At 38.9% G+C, this 18,588-nt stretch overlaps 1 protein-coding gene across 10 annotated transcripts in view; it reads right to left on the reverse strand.

The window, feature by feature from the left end:
- The window catches only part of PKHD1 (PKHD1, fibrocystin/polyductin), a 477,788-nt gene that overhangs the window by 163,430 nt on the left and 295,770 nt on the right, over window positions 1-18,588 (reverse strand). For 9 of the 10 annotated variants that reach the window (XR_002345756.1, XM_021098821.1, XM_021098820.1 and 6 more), the window contains 2 exons: window positions 17,604-17,741; window positions 5-118 (listed from right to left, as the gene is read on the reverse strand). Coding sequence is in view for 9 of the 10 variants with exons in the window: in XM_021098821.1 (XP_020954480.1) it covers window positions 5-118; window positions 17,604-17,741 (252 nt within the window). In the remaining variant the exon portion in view is untranslated. The remainder of the gene's footprint in view (window positions 1-4; window positions 119-17,603; window positions 17,742-18,588) is intronic. The other variant, XM_021098818.1, reaches the window with a different exon arrangement.

Raw genomic sequence — 18,588 nt, forward strand, 5'->3', positions numbered from 1 at the left:
TTACCAATTGTTCCTGGATCAATACGAATTCCATTGAAACGATCACAAAAGACTCCCTCTGAAGCTCTAAGGAAAATCAGCAGCTTTTTTTCTTTTCCTAAGGGATTTTCTAAAGTACCTGTTTACAAACAAAAGTATATCATGTAAGTTAATTTGAAATTTAAAGGGAAAGAGGGAAATCGTGATGTAATTTTGAGAATGCAAAGCAGATGCTATAAAGTAGACTAGATGGAGAAGAGCCAATGCCACAAAGATGAAATAAGAATCGGGGTTGGGGGGGAATGAGATGAAGTAAACTTCTCTGCGGGAGACTGAATTACTCTTCAGTAGATAGTCACCCTTTCTTCTTCCTCAGGACAGAATTTACTTAGCTGACCTACCAAGACTTAACGTGGTCACGTGAATTGTTTTGGCCAATGAAATTTGGGCAGAAGTGACAGTAATGCCAGTTCTGAATCGATGCTTTAAGATGCTTGGCAAGTTTCACAAGATCACTCGCAATGACATTCCCTACTATGAAAGGAGAATTCTTTAAATAGCCTCTAGGGCCTGAATGAAGAGACATACGCAACAGACCTGAGCAGAATCCATGAGCTGAAACTAGTCTGAGTTGGCATAAATATTTGTTGTTGTGAGCCACTGAGACTTGGGGATTATTTGTATTGCAGCAAAACCTAACACTGTCAATGGCTGGATCCCCACATTGCTTTACATGCATTTTAGCATTTAATCATCACAATGCACCTGAGAAGTATGATTCTTAACTCAATATTAAATATTCATACAGAATAAGGTTTAGACGTTAAGGGCCACATACAAATTTATCCAAGCAGTAAGCAACAATCTGAATTTGAACAATGGTCTGGGTTTTTTTGTTGGTTGGCTGGTTAGTTTTGTTTGCTTTGTTTTTGTTCTGTTTTTTTTTATTGCTGTATCCATGGCATATGGACGTTCTTAGGCCAGGGATTGAATCCAAGCTACAGCTGTGACCTAAGCTGCAGCCACAGCAATGCCAGATCCTTAGATCCTTAACCCACTTCAAGGGTCAGGAATCAAACCCATGGCTCCACAGCAACCCAAACTGTTGTAGTCAGATTCTTAACCCACTGTGCCAAAGTGGGAACTCCATCAATGGTCTGTTCATGCTAAGCGTTTTATTAAACAAGTAATAGGTTATTATCTAAGCCTAAATTCTTCTAGCAGCATAAGGATGCAACCCATTCAGGCTGTGATATTCAAACAACAGTTGGGAATTACTTCTGACCTTAATCTGTTGATGTAAATAGCAGAGTTTGATCACTTTCACAGTATGAAAATTGTTTGGGGAAATTATTGATATTGTGTTAGTGAGCATGGACCAAAGATTATCTTCTTCAGAAAATATATCTTGGAGTGCATAAAATACTACAAAGCCTTAGATTTTTTTTAAGAAGAACTAATAAGAAGAATGTCTCCTTGGTGTTCCCGTTGTGGCGCAGTGGTTAATGAATCCGACTAGGAACCATGAGGTTGCGGGTTTGAGCCCTGGCCTTGCTCAGTGGGTTAATGATCTGGCATTGCTGTGATCTGTGGTGTAGGTTGCAGACGTGGCTCGGATCCCGCGCTGCTGTGGCTCTGGTGTAGACTGGTGGCTACAGCTCCGATTAGACCCCTAGCCTGGGAACTTCCACATGCCGCAGGAGTGGCCCTAGAAAAGGTAAAAAGACCAAAAAAAAAAAGAAGAGTGTCTCCAAACTAAATACTGAATCAGAAAAATTGATAAAACATATCTGCTATCAAACATGTCTTTCCAGTTAAAAATCCCTAAAAACACGATCCCAAATGAAGTTGCCACATATAGTATGAAGTAAAAGGTAAACTTAAAATTGCCAGGGTGTCCTTTTGGTGCAGTGTTCTTTCAGGGGCATGAAATTATTTTCCCAGTTGGCACTCCATATATACCTGGCCAAAGTCTCCGTGAGAGTTTTCAGCTTGCTACATACCTGTGTCTGGAGCCCAGCCTCCACAGGCACGGGTCTACAAGGGATTGTTGAAAGTAAGACTCAGAGAGGTAAGTAAATCTGCCTGGCGTCACACAGTAGGTCAATGGGCGTGCAAGGATCAGACCCCACAGCCCATGTTTTCCCAGTGAAACGCTAAGGTATGTGGCAACCCCACGTAGGTAATATCAATCCTCAGCTCATGACTAATGTATCCTCTTAGCCAAAACAAAGATGTGCAGAAAGAAAGGGCCCAGGGGAGGAAGAGAACGTTCAGAAAATTGCGTGTGGTATAGCTTTTATCTGGCAGTTCGAAGTCTGTCCAGTAAGCCATTTTCCAACTGTGATTTCATTTATTTCACGGAGGGTAGTTTAGATTCTTGGGGGGAAAAAAAATGGCCTAGCACTAAACAGATACCAGAGAGAGAAAAAAAAAGTAGGACAGTTTGTGCCCTAGAGAAATGTATGCAGAGTTCCACAAAAAGAGTTCAGCGTTCCTCTAAAATCAGAGATTAAATCAATTATGCAACCCCAAACTGCAGCACATGTGGCGTTCGTGCAGAAAGTCTGGGCAAAATTAGTCAGCCTGCCGTGATCTTTTGGTATCTGGAGTGACCAGCGTTTGGATTCTTTTTTTGTGATATGGATGAAGGGAAAGATGGAGAATAGGGTCTAAGCAGAAAGAAGGCAAGAGTGACCTAGGAGAAGGAAACAGATGCTATTTTAATATGAAAATGCAGTGTGTCAGGAATGTGTAAAAGCTGGGGAATGGAAAACCTTAAAGTCTAAACTCCTCCCTTTATTGGCAAATCTAGCATCAAATAAAGGGGATGGACTCTCACTCGCTCAGGCTTTGCCCCTAAATGAGAGGAGCCACCACTAAGAGAAGGCTCTCAGGATAATAGGTTCCCCTCTGACTTTCTTTTTAAAGCTGCTTCCAGCCACTCTAAAGTGTAGCAAAAGGCATTTTCAACCTGGATAAATGTAGATACTCACAACGGAGGGGAAACGGTCGCCGTGGTATACAGACAAGTCAGGTGTTTTTTCATACATGATTTCATTTAATTCTCACAACCCTGTGATGGCTGTCACTGAGACTCTCAGGAGGAAATGGAGACAAAGAGAGGTTAAGGAACTCGTCAGAAATCACACAGCCAATACGTGGCAGAACTGGGCTTAGCCTCCAAGTCCCCTCCGAGGACACGGGGACAGAGAGGAACAGGAAAGAAGTAAAGGGAAGTTGTCATGACTCAGGATGATGGTGGGCAAAGGAGGGGAAACAGAAAACATTCCAGATGCTAAAATCACCTGGGGAGATGGAAGAAAATGTGGTCTGGTATATGAAAGATAACTGTTATATTGATTTGAGGAACAGGGTACAAATGGATCCCATGAACCTCACAGATAAGAAGAAAGGGAAAACGACCCTGTATTATTTTATTACGGAATCAAGTATAAACCTAGTTTACATGTCAGGCCACACTTTTGGCCCAACTCCTCACACATTGTGACCAGGCCAACCCACCCTGAATTATATACCATTCCCTCCATCCTCCTCCGAGCACAGGAGATGCCCCAGGCTTTTATACACCTGACCTTCATCCTGTCTAACTCCTAATCATATCACAGAATTTGGCTCCACTGCGATTTATCTCTAAAAGCCTGTGACCTTGACCTAGATGCCCCCCTTTTGTGCATGAAAAGGTCCATGCCCCTTGTTGCAATAATTCTCCTTCAAGGAACCTTAAAGAAATAGTATGGAACATGAGCAATGGTCAGGGTCCCAAGTTCTCCACGGCCGTGTTCTTTACAACAGCTTTGTGCAGTTAGAACTCCTTCCTTGCTCCCAGTTTCCACGCCATGCTCAAGAGCTGAGCCATCTAACCAAGTCCCTAAACAGGACCAAACCCAGCTTTGACACCGTCTCTGCTGGGACCCCTCTTTGTTGATTATGTCTGTGTTAAGTTGCCCTCCACGGGCCATTATAGCTGACTATGTTTTGCCTCAAGGCTCCAACACTGTACAGTAAGTGTCTTTTGCCTAATTGCCTCCTTCTCTTTACACGGCACCCACTGAGAGAAGGGGCTGTGCGTTTCCAGCAGAGTCCACGTATGTTTTATGCCCCAAATGGTCAACTAGGTAATTTTAACCAATCCTCTTATATCAAACAATTAGAAATAAAGAGGGATATTGCATGCTTTAAAAAAAAAATGACTCATTTCACCAGTGTTATAAGAATTTTGAGTATATGTGTGCCTAGCATCATAGCTCTAGAAGAAATAAAGCGAAAATTAACAGAATGACAATGAAAATAGATATTCCTATAATAACAGTGGCAAATTAGACACGATTGCTCATAACGTAAACAAGAAAGTAGTAAGGATGCAATAGTTTAGACTAAATAATTTACAAACAACATAATAGGCATAGATGGGCAACTAAACTCACCAAGAATCTCTGTCCTTTTCAAGACTGCATAAAACATTCACAAATATTGGTCATGTGATGACCCTAAAGCATATTTAGCAAATTTAAAAGAATTAAAACTGTATAGCATATGCTTGCCTACCACAGTTCAACCAAATGTACAACTCATCTTGGGAAAGTTCTATAAAATAAACTATATTAAATAAAGGTTTTCCAATTATCTAGAGATTCCATTCTGAGAGTAAAAAAGCAAGCCACAGAGTAGACAAAAGTTTTTGCAACACATATAACCAACAAAAGGTATGTTCCAAAATATACCAATGACTTTGATAGATCAACATAAAAAAGATAATTCATCATTTAAAAGGGGGCAAGAGATTATTCACAATAGCCAAGACATGGAAACAACCTAAACGTCCATTTACAGATGAATGGGTTAAGAAGATATGGTACATAGAATTAAACACTACTCAGTCATAAAAAAAGCCAAATAATGCCACTCATAGCAACATAGATGCAACTAGAGATTATCATACTAAACGAAGTTAAATCAGAAAGAGAAAGGCAAATACCATATGACATCACTTACATGTGGAATCTAAAATATGGCACAGTGGAACCTATCAGCAGAAAAGAAACAGACTCACAGACATGGAGAACAGACTTGTGGTTGCCAAGGGGGATGGCGAGGGAATGTGAGGGACTGGAAGTTTGGGGTTAGTAGATGCAAAATATTACATGTTGAATGGATAAACAACAAGTCCTACTATATAGCACAGAGACCTGCATCCACTCTCCTGGGATAGACCACGATGGAACATAACATAAAAAAAGAATTATATACATGTATGACTGAGTCATTCTGCTGTATAGCAGAAATTGGCACATTATAAATCAACTATAGTTTTAAAAAGTTCAGGAGAACAGCTACGTCACAAAACAAGATATACAATAAAAAACAGACAATAAAAAATTTTAAAATGCTCTTCACATTAAAAATTAGAGAAATACAAATTAAAACAATCATAAGATCCAACCACATACCCACTAGAATGGATCCTTGTTTAGTTGAACTGCGTACATTTTATTTTATGAACTTTTCTGTACATGTGCGCCATATTTCACAATAAATTATGATGTTTCAATAAGTATAGTAAGTACTCATCAATAAGTACTTGCTGATCAAAAGTGTGGAAACCAATCAAAGTTATACATTTTTCTGCTTCTCTAAACTATTAAAGGTTTTTATAGCTTTAAAGAGGTATAACTGACTTACAAAAAAATTCATATATTTGATGTATACTAACTAAAATTTTAGACACATCTTCCTACTAAACTTTTTGTCAGGTCCTGTTCACCAAATCCAAAGCAACAAATTGTGTTTCTAAATAATCTGTATTTCCATCCAAGTTAAACTTGAAGTTTCATATATCTTGCACATAAAACATAGGGGTTAAGGAATTACCCCCCAAATCCATTTTACACATTTTCTCCTGTCCTCAAAAGTAGGTTATATGTTGATGAGTTGGGACATTGAGCTTCTAACTGGAGCATGACTATTTTTCTCATGTCTTGTAATAGATATTTCCTTCAGAGCAGAGCCTCCAGAACATTCTTAAGATCAGACCCAAGCTGAAAAATAGTGCTAACTCAATTCAATTGTCAAGCATGTTTTACTCTGAATTACCTTTTAATTCCCAGTGTATACTTGACCCACTTATCCCAATATACCCCACCAAAATAGAATCAATCCCATGTGGGGGGAAAAAAAAGGAGGGTAGAAGGGCTTTCAACTCCATAAATAACCAGTAGCCATCATCAAATGATAATCTCCAACCCCTCAGAGAGTGATTTTATTCAAGCTGACAAATGTTTATCATTGATGAGGGAGATCTTTCAATTTATTAACAATTTATACAAATTAAAAGTTAACATGTAATATATTCCCTTACATACCTGCAAAATATATAAAAACCCTTAAGTTTTGGAGTTCCCATTGTGGCTTAGTGGAAACGAACCCATCTAATATCCATGAGGATGCAGTTCGATCCCCGGCCCCACTCAGTGGGTTAAGGATCCTGTGTTGCCATGAGCTGCACTGTAGGTCACAGATGCGGCTCGGATCTGCTGTTGCTGCGGCTGTGGCTGTGGCATAGATGGACTGCTGCAGCTACAATTTGACCCCCAGACTGGGAACTTCCACATGCCGCAACTGTGGCCCTAAAAAAAAAAAAAAAAAAAAAAAAAAAACCTTAAATTTTCATAAATAAGATTGAGCTAAATTACTTCTGGAAGCCTATGTCTCTGCAACTACCTATAAACTAGGCATGATAATAAAATCCATTTTTCATTATAGTTAAATATTAGTGCATGATAATGATACATGGCAGGATGTGCATATAATACATGCTTTAAAAAATGTTGGCTTTTAGTAGTAATAAGAGAGTAAGAAGTAGTAGTAGTAGTAACAATAGAGAAATGAAGCATTTTCAAATGAATGTTTCCATTTGGAAATTAGGAGAAAGAAGTCAAGCTCTTCCTAGAAACTAATGTCCTATTCCTAAAGTGCTAAACACTAGACATTTCAAAGATAAAAATATTAGATGATCACTCATTTAAATATCCAGCCCAAGGAACTGCAGGGGATACAATTAAATTCCTCTCAAATTCAAATACTCTCATAAGAGTTTTCCAACCAAGAAAATAAATTATTCACACATTCATTCACTTATTTTCCAGTTTGTTTAGAATTAGTTAGTTTTTCCATGCAAAAATAATTAGTTAAATAATATTTAACAATTTTTTCTATTTATTGGATAATTAACTATTTAATCATTTTTAAATAATCAATACATCTCTAAGGAATTTTATGTTATTGTGATAGAAGTTCAAGAGTCCAAAATATAATTTGGGAAATGCTGATTTATAAAATATTTAAAAAAGTAAAAATAGAAATTGTCATTGTGTTTAGTAAAGACAAATGATTCTTATATAAGTATTTTGCTTAAAAACACAGATGTTATTTAAGAATAATGTGATTTTATCGGAGAACTAATATCCATCTGAAACTAAACAGATATTTCTATGCTCCCTCTAATGTTGAAATACATTTTATTTAACTGTTGGCTACTAGTCTTCTTAGGAACTCAGAAAACTGGAGTTTAGGGTTTCCTGAGCCTGTAAAGAACAAAGCTTTTACGCTTTTGCTCTTCTAGTTAAAAAAGTGCAATATTTAAAAGTAACCTCCCTTTGATTTCACCTTTTTAGTGACTAGTAGTTTGATTGGCATAACTGTCAGTGTAAACAAAAACCGATTTGTTGACTGATGATCCATTCTAGCGAATTGTTAAACCATCTTATTTTATAGATATCAATGTATACTTATATTTATATATGAAATGTGTGGTAAATTTGTACTATTTTTAATCATAAATTTGAGAGAATATATTTTTGTTTTGTTTTATTGATTATATCATTTTTAAACAAACATCACCATAAGATTCTTTCTGGCTACTCAATGAGTCTGACTACTGGGTATTGTGGCTTTAAGCTGGAGGATATGTTTTAATCTACACTTTCCTCTGGTTTGTCTCCTTCTTATTACTTAATCATCCAATGAGCCTTCCAGAACTGTCAGTTTGGAAGGCAATAAACTGCGTATGGATTTTTCTTCTTCTTTAGGATTGAGAAAGTCCCAATCATGGAAGCAATGAAAGAAACTTCCATATACCTAGTACTTCATTTCCTGACAATCAAAGTCATGTGCTAATGATGACCTTAGGCTCCTGCCCACAAATGTGAGACAGGGCTGACAAAGACCCATCACTGGCTCTGTAAAACAGTATGTGACAAGTTTGAGGATCAAAACCCTAGCATAATTCCTGAGTGACTTGGCAGTGCACCATGTGACCTGGCACTGACAGGCTGAAGGAACAATCTGGTGCTAGATGCTCAGGGGTACTGAAGTGTGGGGCATGTGTTGTTTACTTAGGGATCAGGAAGATTCTGCTAAGTTTTAAAGACACATATATTATTACCGATGATCCTTCTCTGAAATCCTCCTATGAACTATCAGGAGAGAATTTTCCATTTGCAGCTTTAAAAGTATGCATAAGATTATAACACTTTCCATTGAGTTGCATGCTTGGATCAAAAACATGTTAACATCACCAATATTAAAGCATGGCGAGGATGTCTCATCTAAAAAAAGACACTGATGAAAAGGAGGAGTTCAGACAGCTAACAAATGCAAATATTTAAAACATTCAACAAACCAATGTTTATTGAACAGGCTTTGAGTCAGGCATTTTTATTACTTTTCCTTTTCTAGACAGAATATAGTTGAAAATACTTTAGATTTGTACAAGATCACCAACTTTTTCATTGTGTTTTTAACCCCTGTTTATTTATTTCATATGGTGTATGGCGGCAGTGTTGGTGTGTGCATTGTAGTTATTTTTACATCAACACTATAATTCCTTCCTCATGGATGCTGACATTTAAGTGTTGGGAGCCTGGATGTACTACAAGAAAAAGGAACTGAGCTGAAAGACAGGCTTAGATGTGTCTATCCATTTATGTATACAGCACGTATACACAGATCATCCACACAGCATGTTATCAGAAACCTACTCTTGCACTAAGTACCAGGATTATGAAAGATTGTGAAGAAACCTATCATCTAATACAGAGAAGACGTTCATGAAAACATACCATTACAAAACAAAACAAAGAATACAACAATGATGACATGAATGAACAAAATGGACCAGAAGAAAAGGTACACTGAAACCTACAGAATGGAGACAGAAAATGCTCACAGTAAAGGTAGTCCTTGGGCAAAGGCTGGAAGGACGAATATTTGAAGGGACTAAAATACCCTCTATTCCAGGTCCTGCTCTTTACCAGCTATGAGACCTTGGAGACAATCAATAATCTCTTTGGATCTCAGTTGTGTTATCCACATCATGGTACAGATAATTCATACAATCTCTGAGGTCTGAGATACCACAGTTTTAAATCTACTCTTGGGGAATTTCCCAGAAGTTGTATGATGAGTCGCTAAACTGGATGTATAATCCAGATGTCTAGAATTTCCATATTCACAAAGATCCTAAACTAATTTGTCTTGTTAAAGTCCTATGCAAGGGAATATCAAAAAGTAGCAATTTTTGGCACATATTAGAGTCACTTGCATCCTTCATTGTTTTAGAAAGAAACACTGCCCAGTTTAAGATCCAGCCTCCACCATGAAACACATGCCTACTCTTCACTATTCTCCAGCTGCTGTGGCTGCCTTTCTGCCTCACACTTGTGTAAAGCATATTACTGCCTCTGCCTCAGGGCGTTGACATTAGCTCTTCTTTCTGTCTGAAACCCTTGATAGGCACAGGTAGTTGTAAAAGTCCCAATAAAGGATCATAGATAAAGAGGGAAATCTAGGGGATGTTGGGAGATCACTGTAAGTTAATAAATTGCTCAAAAAAGAGCCATCAGAACAAGGCAGGCTTGCTTGACTAGTGGAGGTGTGAGAATTGCTCAGGTCACTGGGTGGGGGATGGGATGAGGCTTGCGTTCAGATTCAGACCAAGGGCAGGAGTTGAGGACCATCCTTTTGCTGATTTGAATACACACCTTCCTGGGTACTAAGGAGGAGCACTACTCCCAGAAAGGAAGAGGTGGTCTTTTCCAACTCCCACTCCCCTTGGATAATGATCCTCGGGGCAGAGCTTCCTTGCCTGCCCACTTGCATCTGTCACAAGTGTCCTATCCTAATAACTATTTTTCTTGCCTATCACTTTGTCTCTTGCTGAATTCCTTTCACATGGAGACATGAAGAACCTGAACCTCAGTCAGTCCAGACACTGGGTGAGTGATTCTAATTTAAAACCATGGGTTCAAGTCCCAATCTGGGTTCTGGCTAGGTTCAGACCATTAGTGCTGTCAGTTTTACCCTCTTGTTTAAATTTCTGCAAGTCTAGCTCTTTCTTGTCTCTATGGTCTGAAGCCACACTAGCTCTCCAGAAGGTATTTAGTGACTACCTCATCTATGATGCCAACACCTCTCTTCAGCTCACTCTCTTATTTAGTTTCCTTCGGAGAATGTATTGCCATCTAAAATTACCTTCCTTATTTTACTATTTCATTGTATATTTCCCCCAACAAAAGAATACAAGCATCTGTCTTGTTCACGGTCAAATACTCAAGTCCCAGGAAGAATGCTTGGCACTGAGTTGGCACTGAGTGAAAGAGAAAGTGAGGGATTGAGTCAGAGACAAATTTACTTTCTCCTTAATATCTACTTATTTGCTCCATTTTATCATCCCAGAGAAAGTCATTCATGAAAGCACATAAAGGTTTGATGCCATCACTCAATATGGACAACTGTTCCTTTTCAATCATGAGATTGACTCTGTTCATTTGCCCTTAAGACTGCATTTTAAGCCCCAAAATGAAGTTATTAAAGAATAGTTAAATGGTATTAAATTCATTAGAAATTATTGTCTTTTGGTAATGTGTCAATTTTTTTCATTGTTCCAGATGCAAAGTAACATTTTCTGTCAAAACTATACTTGCTAGCCATTATTCAAAAACAAACAAATCAATAAAAAATAGAATAGGATGGCCAATTTCCTCTCCTGCTTTCTTTGTTCTCTCCACTGTGTCTCATACTACTAACCACTCCCTCTTTCTTGCAAATTCCATCCTTTGTTTGAAGATGTTATATTCTTTTAATTTTCCATCTGTTTTCACAGCTATTTCTTTTCCTTTCTCCTTTCTGAGCTCAGCTTCCTCCACTACCTTTAAAAGGTTGGTGTTCGCCAAAATTTTAGCATTGGCCATTTTTCTCCCTATCTCACAGCTTTGATTTCATGTTTTGGCTGATGACCCTCAACTATATACATATATTTAGGATAGTCCTCTCTCCTTTGCTTTCTCCTAAATCTATTTTCCCTCTATATATTACCACTTACACATTCCATTGAAATGTAAATTTGACATGTATGAGTACATGTATTCAGCAAACCACCATGAAGGCTTACTAGGTGCTGACATAGTTCCACCGCTTTTATGAATATTAACTCACTTGATTTTTTTGAATGTTTTTATTAAAGTATAGTTAATTTACAATGTTGTGCCAATTTCTGCTGTACAGAAAAGTGACACAGTCATACACACACACATACACACACACATGTACATATACACATTTTTTAATATATTATTTTCCATCATGGTCTATCCCAGGAGAATGGATATGCTACACAGCAGGACCTCATTGCTTATCCATTCTAAACATAACAGTTTGCACCTTAATCCCAAACTCCCAGTCCATCCCACTCCCTCCCTGCTCCCCCTTGGCAACCACAAGTCTGTTCTCTATGTCTATTAACTCACTTAATTCTTATAAAACTCTATAAAGTATGATTATTTACCCATTTTAGAGGTAAAGAAATGGAGGGAGAGATGGCTCATGTAATTTACCAGAGTCCCTTAACTAATAAATGCTGGGAAGGAAGTGGAACCTCCTTTAACACATCTGTGGCCCACACCACAGCCCATGGCAACATCGGATCCTTAACCCACTGAACAAAGTCAGGGATCTAAGCCCACATCCTCATGGATACTAGGTGGATTTATAACCTTCTGAGCCACAATGGGAACTCTCTCTAAGACCGAATCTAATCATGTCACTTCCCTGCTTAAAACTACCTTCTGACTGCACACTGCCTTCACGACAAACCCCAAACTCTGTAACATAACACACGAGGCCAAGAAGGCCACCATTCCATAAATCCTACCATCCAGGCATGCTCATTCCCTACAATTTCCTGAAGGTATAAATGCTCATCCACAAATATGTGCCTTTTTAGATCTCTTCTTTTATCTTTAATCCCCCTCCCTGTTGGAAGAGGTGACACTTCCAATTATGTTTTTATTTGTTTGTCTCCACTGCTTTATGGAGACATCTCTTGAAAGCTAGGTTCCCCACTTCTATTTCTGTATAATCAACCTCTCCCGTAATACTCAGCACATGGGAGTCAATGAGCAAAAACAAAACGAATGAAAGAATGAACAAACAAGTGAAATGCTTTCTGCTTATCTCAAGTGTTTTATCAGACTAATGAGACAACCCCTGCACAGAGAATGAAATTGAGTTTGGCATTTGTGATGCAGCTGTAGCCCTCTAAGCAAAGCTTTGATCTTCAACTTCCCTTCTAATGCTAGTATTATGATTCCACTCTACTAAAAGTCAATTGATACCTTTTGCCAGCATCAGTTGCTTTAAAAGCAGGACCACCAAGAAATATAATTCCACAATGTTGGGACTTGGATCAAATGGCAGCAGATAGCAGACATTTTCTGGCAGTGCTCTGTGCCAATGTCCACATCTATTAAGTTTATTTGCTAACTAGTCTTATTATCTATTTCATGTTGGGATTTCTTTAGGGCGTGGTAGAATGGGACAGATGGGTTGAAAGTCTTCCTTCAGGCATAACATACATAGGATTGGGCAGATGGGTTCCTTTCAGATAATCAACCTTTAGGCCTGGAACACATGGACAAGTGGAGAGAAAAAAAGAACATACTGTTGTCTAGTAATAACTAAAAATATGATTGAGAATGGACAAAATTAAAAATAAGAGTTTTAATGTGTATATCAAAGCTGGAAAGTGGCAGTGTCACCTCTCTTCAAAGGTAAAGACCTTCAGGCCACAAATGGTTTTTTGTTTGTTTTGTTTTGTTTTGCTTTTGATTTTTTTTTAGGGCTGCACTTGCAGTATATGGAAGTTCCAGGCTAGGAGTCAAATCAGAGCTCCAGCCGCCAGCCTACACCACAGCCACAGCAACATGGGATCGGACCTATATCTGTGACCTACACAGCAAAGTCCTATCCTTAAACCACCGAGTGAGGCTAGGGATCAAACCTGAGTCCTCATGGATCCTAAACAGGTTCATTACTGATGAGCCATGGCAGGAACTTCTAGGCCACAAGTTTTAATGATTGCAATAAAGAACCTCAGAAACCTAAGAACAACTTTTGGAAAAAGACCACTCTTAGCAATAGAAGATGTCAACTTGAAATAAGTTTTCTAGTAACAAGAACAAGGCTCAATTTTATCGAATATTTCTATAAACTGGATGAGGATTTTAAAGAATATTAAACAAACAAGCAAGTGATAGTAGTCTGGGAGGAAAAACAAACAAACAAACAAACAAAAAAATGAAGCCAAAAGGATCTCCTAACTGTAGAAGATGGATGGAAATAATAAAATAAAGAGATGAGTAAAAAATACTGCCCTTAGATATCCCTAAAACCCAAGGGAAAACAAAATAATCCTTGCACAAGTGTTCCAGGCAGAGATATATATTTGAGGCAACACGTGTAAAAAGAGGGGAATTAGAGCTGACAATGTAGTTGGCATAAGACGGCTGGATGAAAAAGTTGAATCTCTGGCTGTTTCAACAGGAGGATTGTATCTGCAGGGTGGCAGGGTGTGGTGGAGAGCATCACGTGACTGGGATATGGCTGCCCCAAATGCAGGACATCAGTGAATCCTCCTTTACTGGGAGTTCTGGCTAGGTTTGGTCAAATGGCAGCATGAGAGGATAGAGAGTGAGATCTGTCACACAAAGTCCAGTATCGAGTGAGTCCAGTCACACAAAAGGTCATGCTGCTATCTGACAATAATCTCTATACATTCACTTCCAACTCTATTCCTTCTCTTCTGCTTTAGGGCAAGGGGTAGTAAATACGCTCCTGTTTCTAGCCCTAGGGTTTGCCCCAGGCCATTTGGATTTTTTTAACTGCTTCCTTCATTAACATCTCCAATCATTCAATTCAGTGTGACACGTCTTACCCGTGGGCATCCTGACAGATGAACTAGCATTGATTAAACACCTATTATAAGGCAAGCACTTCCTAGGAGCTGTTACATTTATGGTGTCAGCATCCCTGTGAGGTAGGTTCTACCATTGTCTTAGACTTTACAGATGAAGGAATGGAGGCATCCAGAGGATGATTTAAAACATCAAGTAGTTGGAGTTCCCATGTGGCTCAGGGGTGATGAACCCAACTAGCATCCATTAAGACATAGGTTCAATCCCTGGCCCCACTCAGTGGGATAAGGATCTGATGTTGCTGTGAGCTGTGGTGTAGGTCACAGACATGGCTCAGATCCTACCCTGCTGTGGCTGTGGGAGGCCGATTGCTCTAGCTCCAATTTGATCCCTAGCCTGGGAACTTCCATATGCTGCAGGTGCAGCCTAAAAAAAAAAAAAAAAAAAAAAAAAATCAAGTAGGTGACCAGGCTGGATGCGACCCTGGGTGTCTGACTTATAGTGCATGAATATAGTCCAATACTGCTATATTCAAGTTTCTATGTTAAGAATAATCAGGTCTTATGCTTATACTCTTAATTACTCAGTTGGGGAATAGTTCTTTCCTTCTGGCTTCACACTCTGAGGAATTAAACAAAACAAGTATGTTTAGTGACAATTTCAGGAAGTGTGAGGGGTTCTCAGAAATCTGAGAAATGTGGAGGGAGTGCAAATTTGTAAAAGCTTCCTGAAAAGCAATTTGACCATATGCATCAAGGGCTTTAAAGCATGAGCTTATCCTTGAGTCCATTAATTCCACTTATAAAAGTCTATCCTAAGGAAATAATCAGAGATATAAATAATGATTTAAATGCTAAGATGTTCATTGCAGAGTAAGTCACAAAGACAAAAAATCAGAAATAACCTTGATGTTCAACAATAGAAAAATGATTAAATTATTATACATGTATGTGTATGTATAGATTTACATTGATGTGGAATATTAAAGCTTTTGAATTGTGTCTTGGAAACAGATTGAATTGTAGAAAGTCTCACATTATTAATATATCAGAATTCAAAAGATTATCAGACTGAATACTTCCTATGTTTTAAAGCATGTGTGTATATAAACTGTATACCCTTTAAAGCATACTTGTATAGGAAAACAATGACTTTGGGACATGAAACAACTGCAATTAACTGCAATTACATTTGGGAATATAAATGATTACATCATTTCTTCTGTATAACTTTCTATCTGCTTTTCTGTATTCTCCAGGTTTCACAATAAACAAAAATAAAAAATCATTTTAGGTTATCAATAATTCTCATTAAAATAACTAACTATATAATCATCATAATAACAATGACTAAAATAACTATGATTTATCCACGGTTAAAATAATAGGAACTTCATAACCTTAAAAAAGAAAATGTGAAGAAAGGGCTATCAAAAGGAAGAGTCTGATACTCGTCCTGAATGGATCAAACAGAAGAACTTGAACCAACAGAAATTAGAGGAAGATAGACTTTGGCTACAAGAAGGAAAGAGATTCTAGTAGACTTTTTTTTCCTGTATGAAATTTTTTTAAGATTTTTATTTTTTCTATTATAGTGGATTCTAGCAGACTTTTAAAAAAGTGGAAACATGCTGTCTTCATAGGTTTTTGTTTGTTTGTTTGCTTTGCCGTTTTTTTTGTTTTTTTTTTTTAATCACTGGAAGCATTCCAGAATAGGTTAGACCATTTTTCAGGAAACATCTTGCAGTGATTTAAACTTTGGACAGGGGAGTTAGGTTGAGAAGACTCTCCCATCAGAGAGTCTAAAATTTGCCTGCTACTGAAGAACAATATCTAAATATTTCCTCACTAACAGAGATTGAGTTCTTTGGGATAAGGTATTTTTGTTTCTGAAAATACTTTTTAATTTTTTTCCTTTTTTTTTTCCTTTTCCTTTTTTTCTTTTTAGGGCCACACCTTCAGCATATGAAGCTACCAGGCTAGGGTGTCAAATCAGAGCTGCAGCTGCCTGAATATGTCATAGCCACTGCCAACACCAGATCCAAGCCGTATCTGCTGCCTATACCCCAGCTCATGGCAACGCTGGATCCTTAACCCACTGAGCAAGGCCAAGGATCGAACCCACATCCTCATGGATACTAGTTGGGTTCTTAACCTGCTGAGCCACAATAGAACTCCTGAAAATTCTCTTTTAATCTCCTTTTGGGGGGAAAAGTAGAATGAATACCTTAATAGGTTCCAAAGTGGTTCTTTGAGGGCATGGACATGTCTTTCTATTACTGTAGACTTATTGTCTACAATAGTTCCAAGTATATAGTCTATTTAGAGCAACCCATGGGATTTTTTTGTTTGTTTTTTTTTTCTTTTAGGTATCACCCACTGCAGATGGAAGTTCTGGGGCCAGGGATCAAATTCAATTCATGGCTGCAACCTACACCCCAGCTATGGCAATGCTGGATTCTTAACTCACTTTGCTGAGCCAGGGATTGAACCAGCACCATTGCAGAGACAATGCTAAATCCTCAAGCTATTGTACCATAGTGCAAACTCCCATCATGTTTTTACTTAAGTAAGCCAATGTACCAGACCTGCTCAACACACCACCCTAGAACTCCTCCATCCTGTGCCTCAGTCTCAGCAACATCCCCTCCCAGCAGGAACAGCTCCATTTCCTATCACAACTGCATCTCTGGCCCCTCAACCAACTGCCCAGGTTGCCATGAAATACAACAAAGAAAGACAGAGGAAGGAGGTAAGAATCTGGGATTGGCCAAGTGAATGGTTTGCCTTCTCCCCAACTTTCTCCCTTTACTGTCCCAGGAAGCTGTGGTTCTAGAAGGCTCTTCTCAAGGCACCTCCTGTGCTAAGTAAACAGCCCTGTTTTCCTTGAGAGACTCACTCTCACTTCACAGTGATTTTCTGCCCCAATAAAGCATTAGTGCATCAGCTTGGCTTTCAGGGATGTTCTCTGAAGGATCTGCATTGAGAAAGCAGCTCAAATTTTCTTGTGAGTTGGTAGATCAAAGTATAACAAATCCATCCTATGAGATCTTTTGGAAGCATGAGCCACAGGTAAATTCCCACACAGAGAACTAAAGGGAGAACTGGTGTGTGGCCCAGAGGAGGCACAAAGAGCTCTGCAATGAGCATGAGGACCCTGGAGCCAGAAACATGGCCCAATGACAGCAGGGAGGCAGGAGAGAATGCCCAAGGGAAGTCATCTCTGTTTGTGTCCAAACTTTGCCACAGAGAAGCTTTACTAGTAAATGCCCTCCTTGCGTCCACCTTCCCCAATCTTAAGACACCTGCTGGATGACACCATCCTCTGCTTCCAAGCCCAGCGCCCTTGACTCACCGACTCTCAGCTCCCCGCCTGCAATGACCATGCATGTCACATTCAGAACGTTGCTTCTGTCCACAGGGAATTCTAGAGTTCCCCTCACATAGAGGCCTCTGAGGAGTGGAAGATCTGTATCCACAAGGACAGTCCTGTCTGCAGAAGGAAAAGAAATTGCTCAGACATGTAACCAAGACAAGAATTGCCTTCTGTCCTACAGTGACTTACATTGGGGTTCTTCAGGCAGTTCAGGATCTGATAGCATCACTGCCTGATCCAGGAGGTAGAAGAGCAAATGGTTTGCCAAAGGCTAGGGTTTAATAAAAAGGCAGGGGAAACGAGAAGGCATGGTTAACATGACTGCCTTAATATATTGCTCCACAAACCCTGCCCCAAAGGCATTGCTGATGCTCACAACACTGCCCCAAGCCTAACTGGAGTACAAACGTATGGATGAGCTCCATACCCTTTGTCCCTGTTCCTCCAGTGGGCTCTTGTTTCTGAGAGGTAAAGAACCATACAAATGACCTTGGCCTCTGAAGTCAGACTATCTGGATGCAACTCCCAGGTCTGGGACTGACCAGCTGTGTGAACCAACAACTTTTTCCCTCCATGCCTCAGTTTTCTAGTCTGAGAAGTGAAGATGATAATAAAAATATCTGCTTCATCCCCTGGGCTTGTGTGAGGGTTAAATGAATCAATAAATCTAAAGTACTTAGCAGTACTAGTAAGCTGATCTCAGTTCCCCAATCCTCACCATGAAAAGCCAAGTGTCTGGTACATGCTCAACAAACACTGGATGTTTTCATTATTAGGACTGTTGTCCATTAGCTTTGCATACTTGCAGAGCTCATGGGACAATTTAAAAGCATTATTCTTCATCTCCCCTTTCATAAAAGCAGTTTCCATACCACCTCAGGAAAAAGAATCATTGATTTTTGTTTGAAAGTAGCAATAGAGTAACACATGAATAATGATTCTCATTTAAAACAATAAGTAGCTC

Source organism: Sus scrofa, chromosome 7 (genome assembly GCF_000003025.6).
Source record: "Sus scrofa isolate TJ Tabasco breed Duroc chromosome 7, Sscrofa11.1, whole genome shotgun sequence".
Classification (NCBI taxonomy): domain Eukaryota; kingdom Metazoa; phylum Chordata; class Mammalia; order Artiodactyla; family Suidae; genus Sus; species Sus scrofa.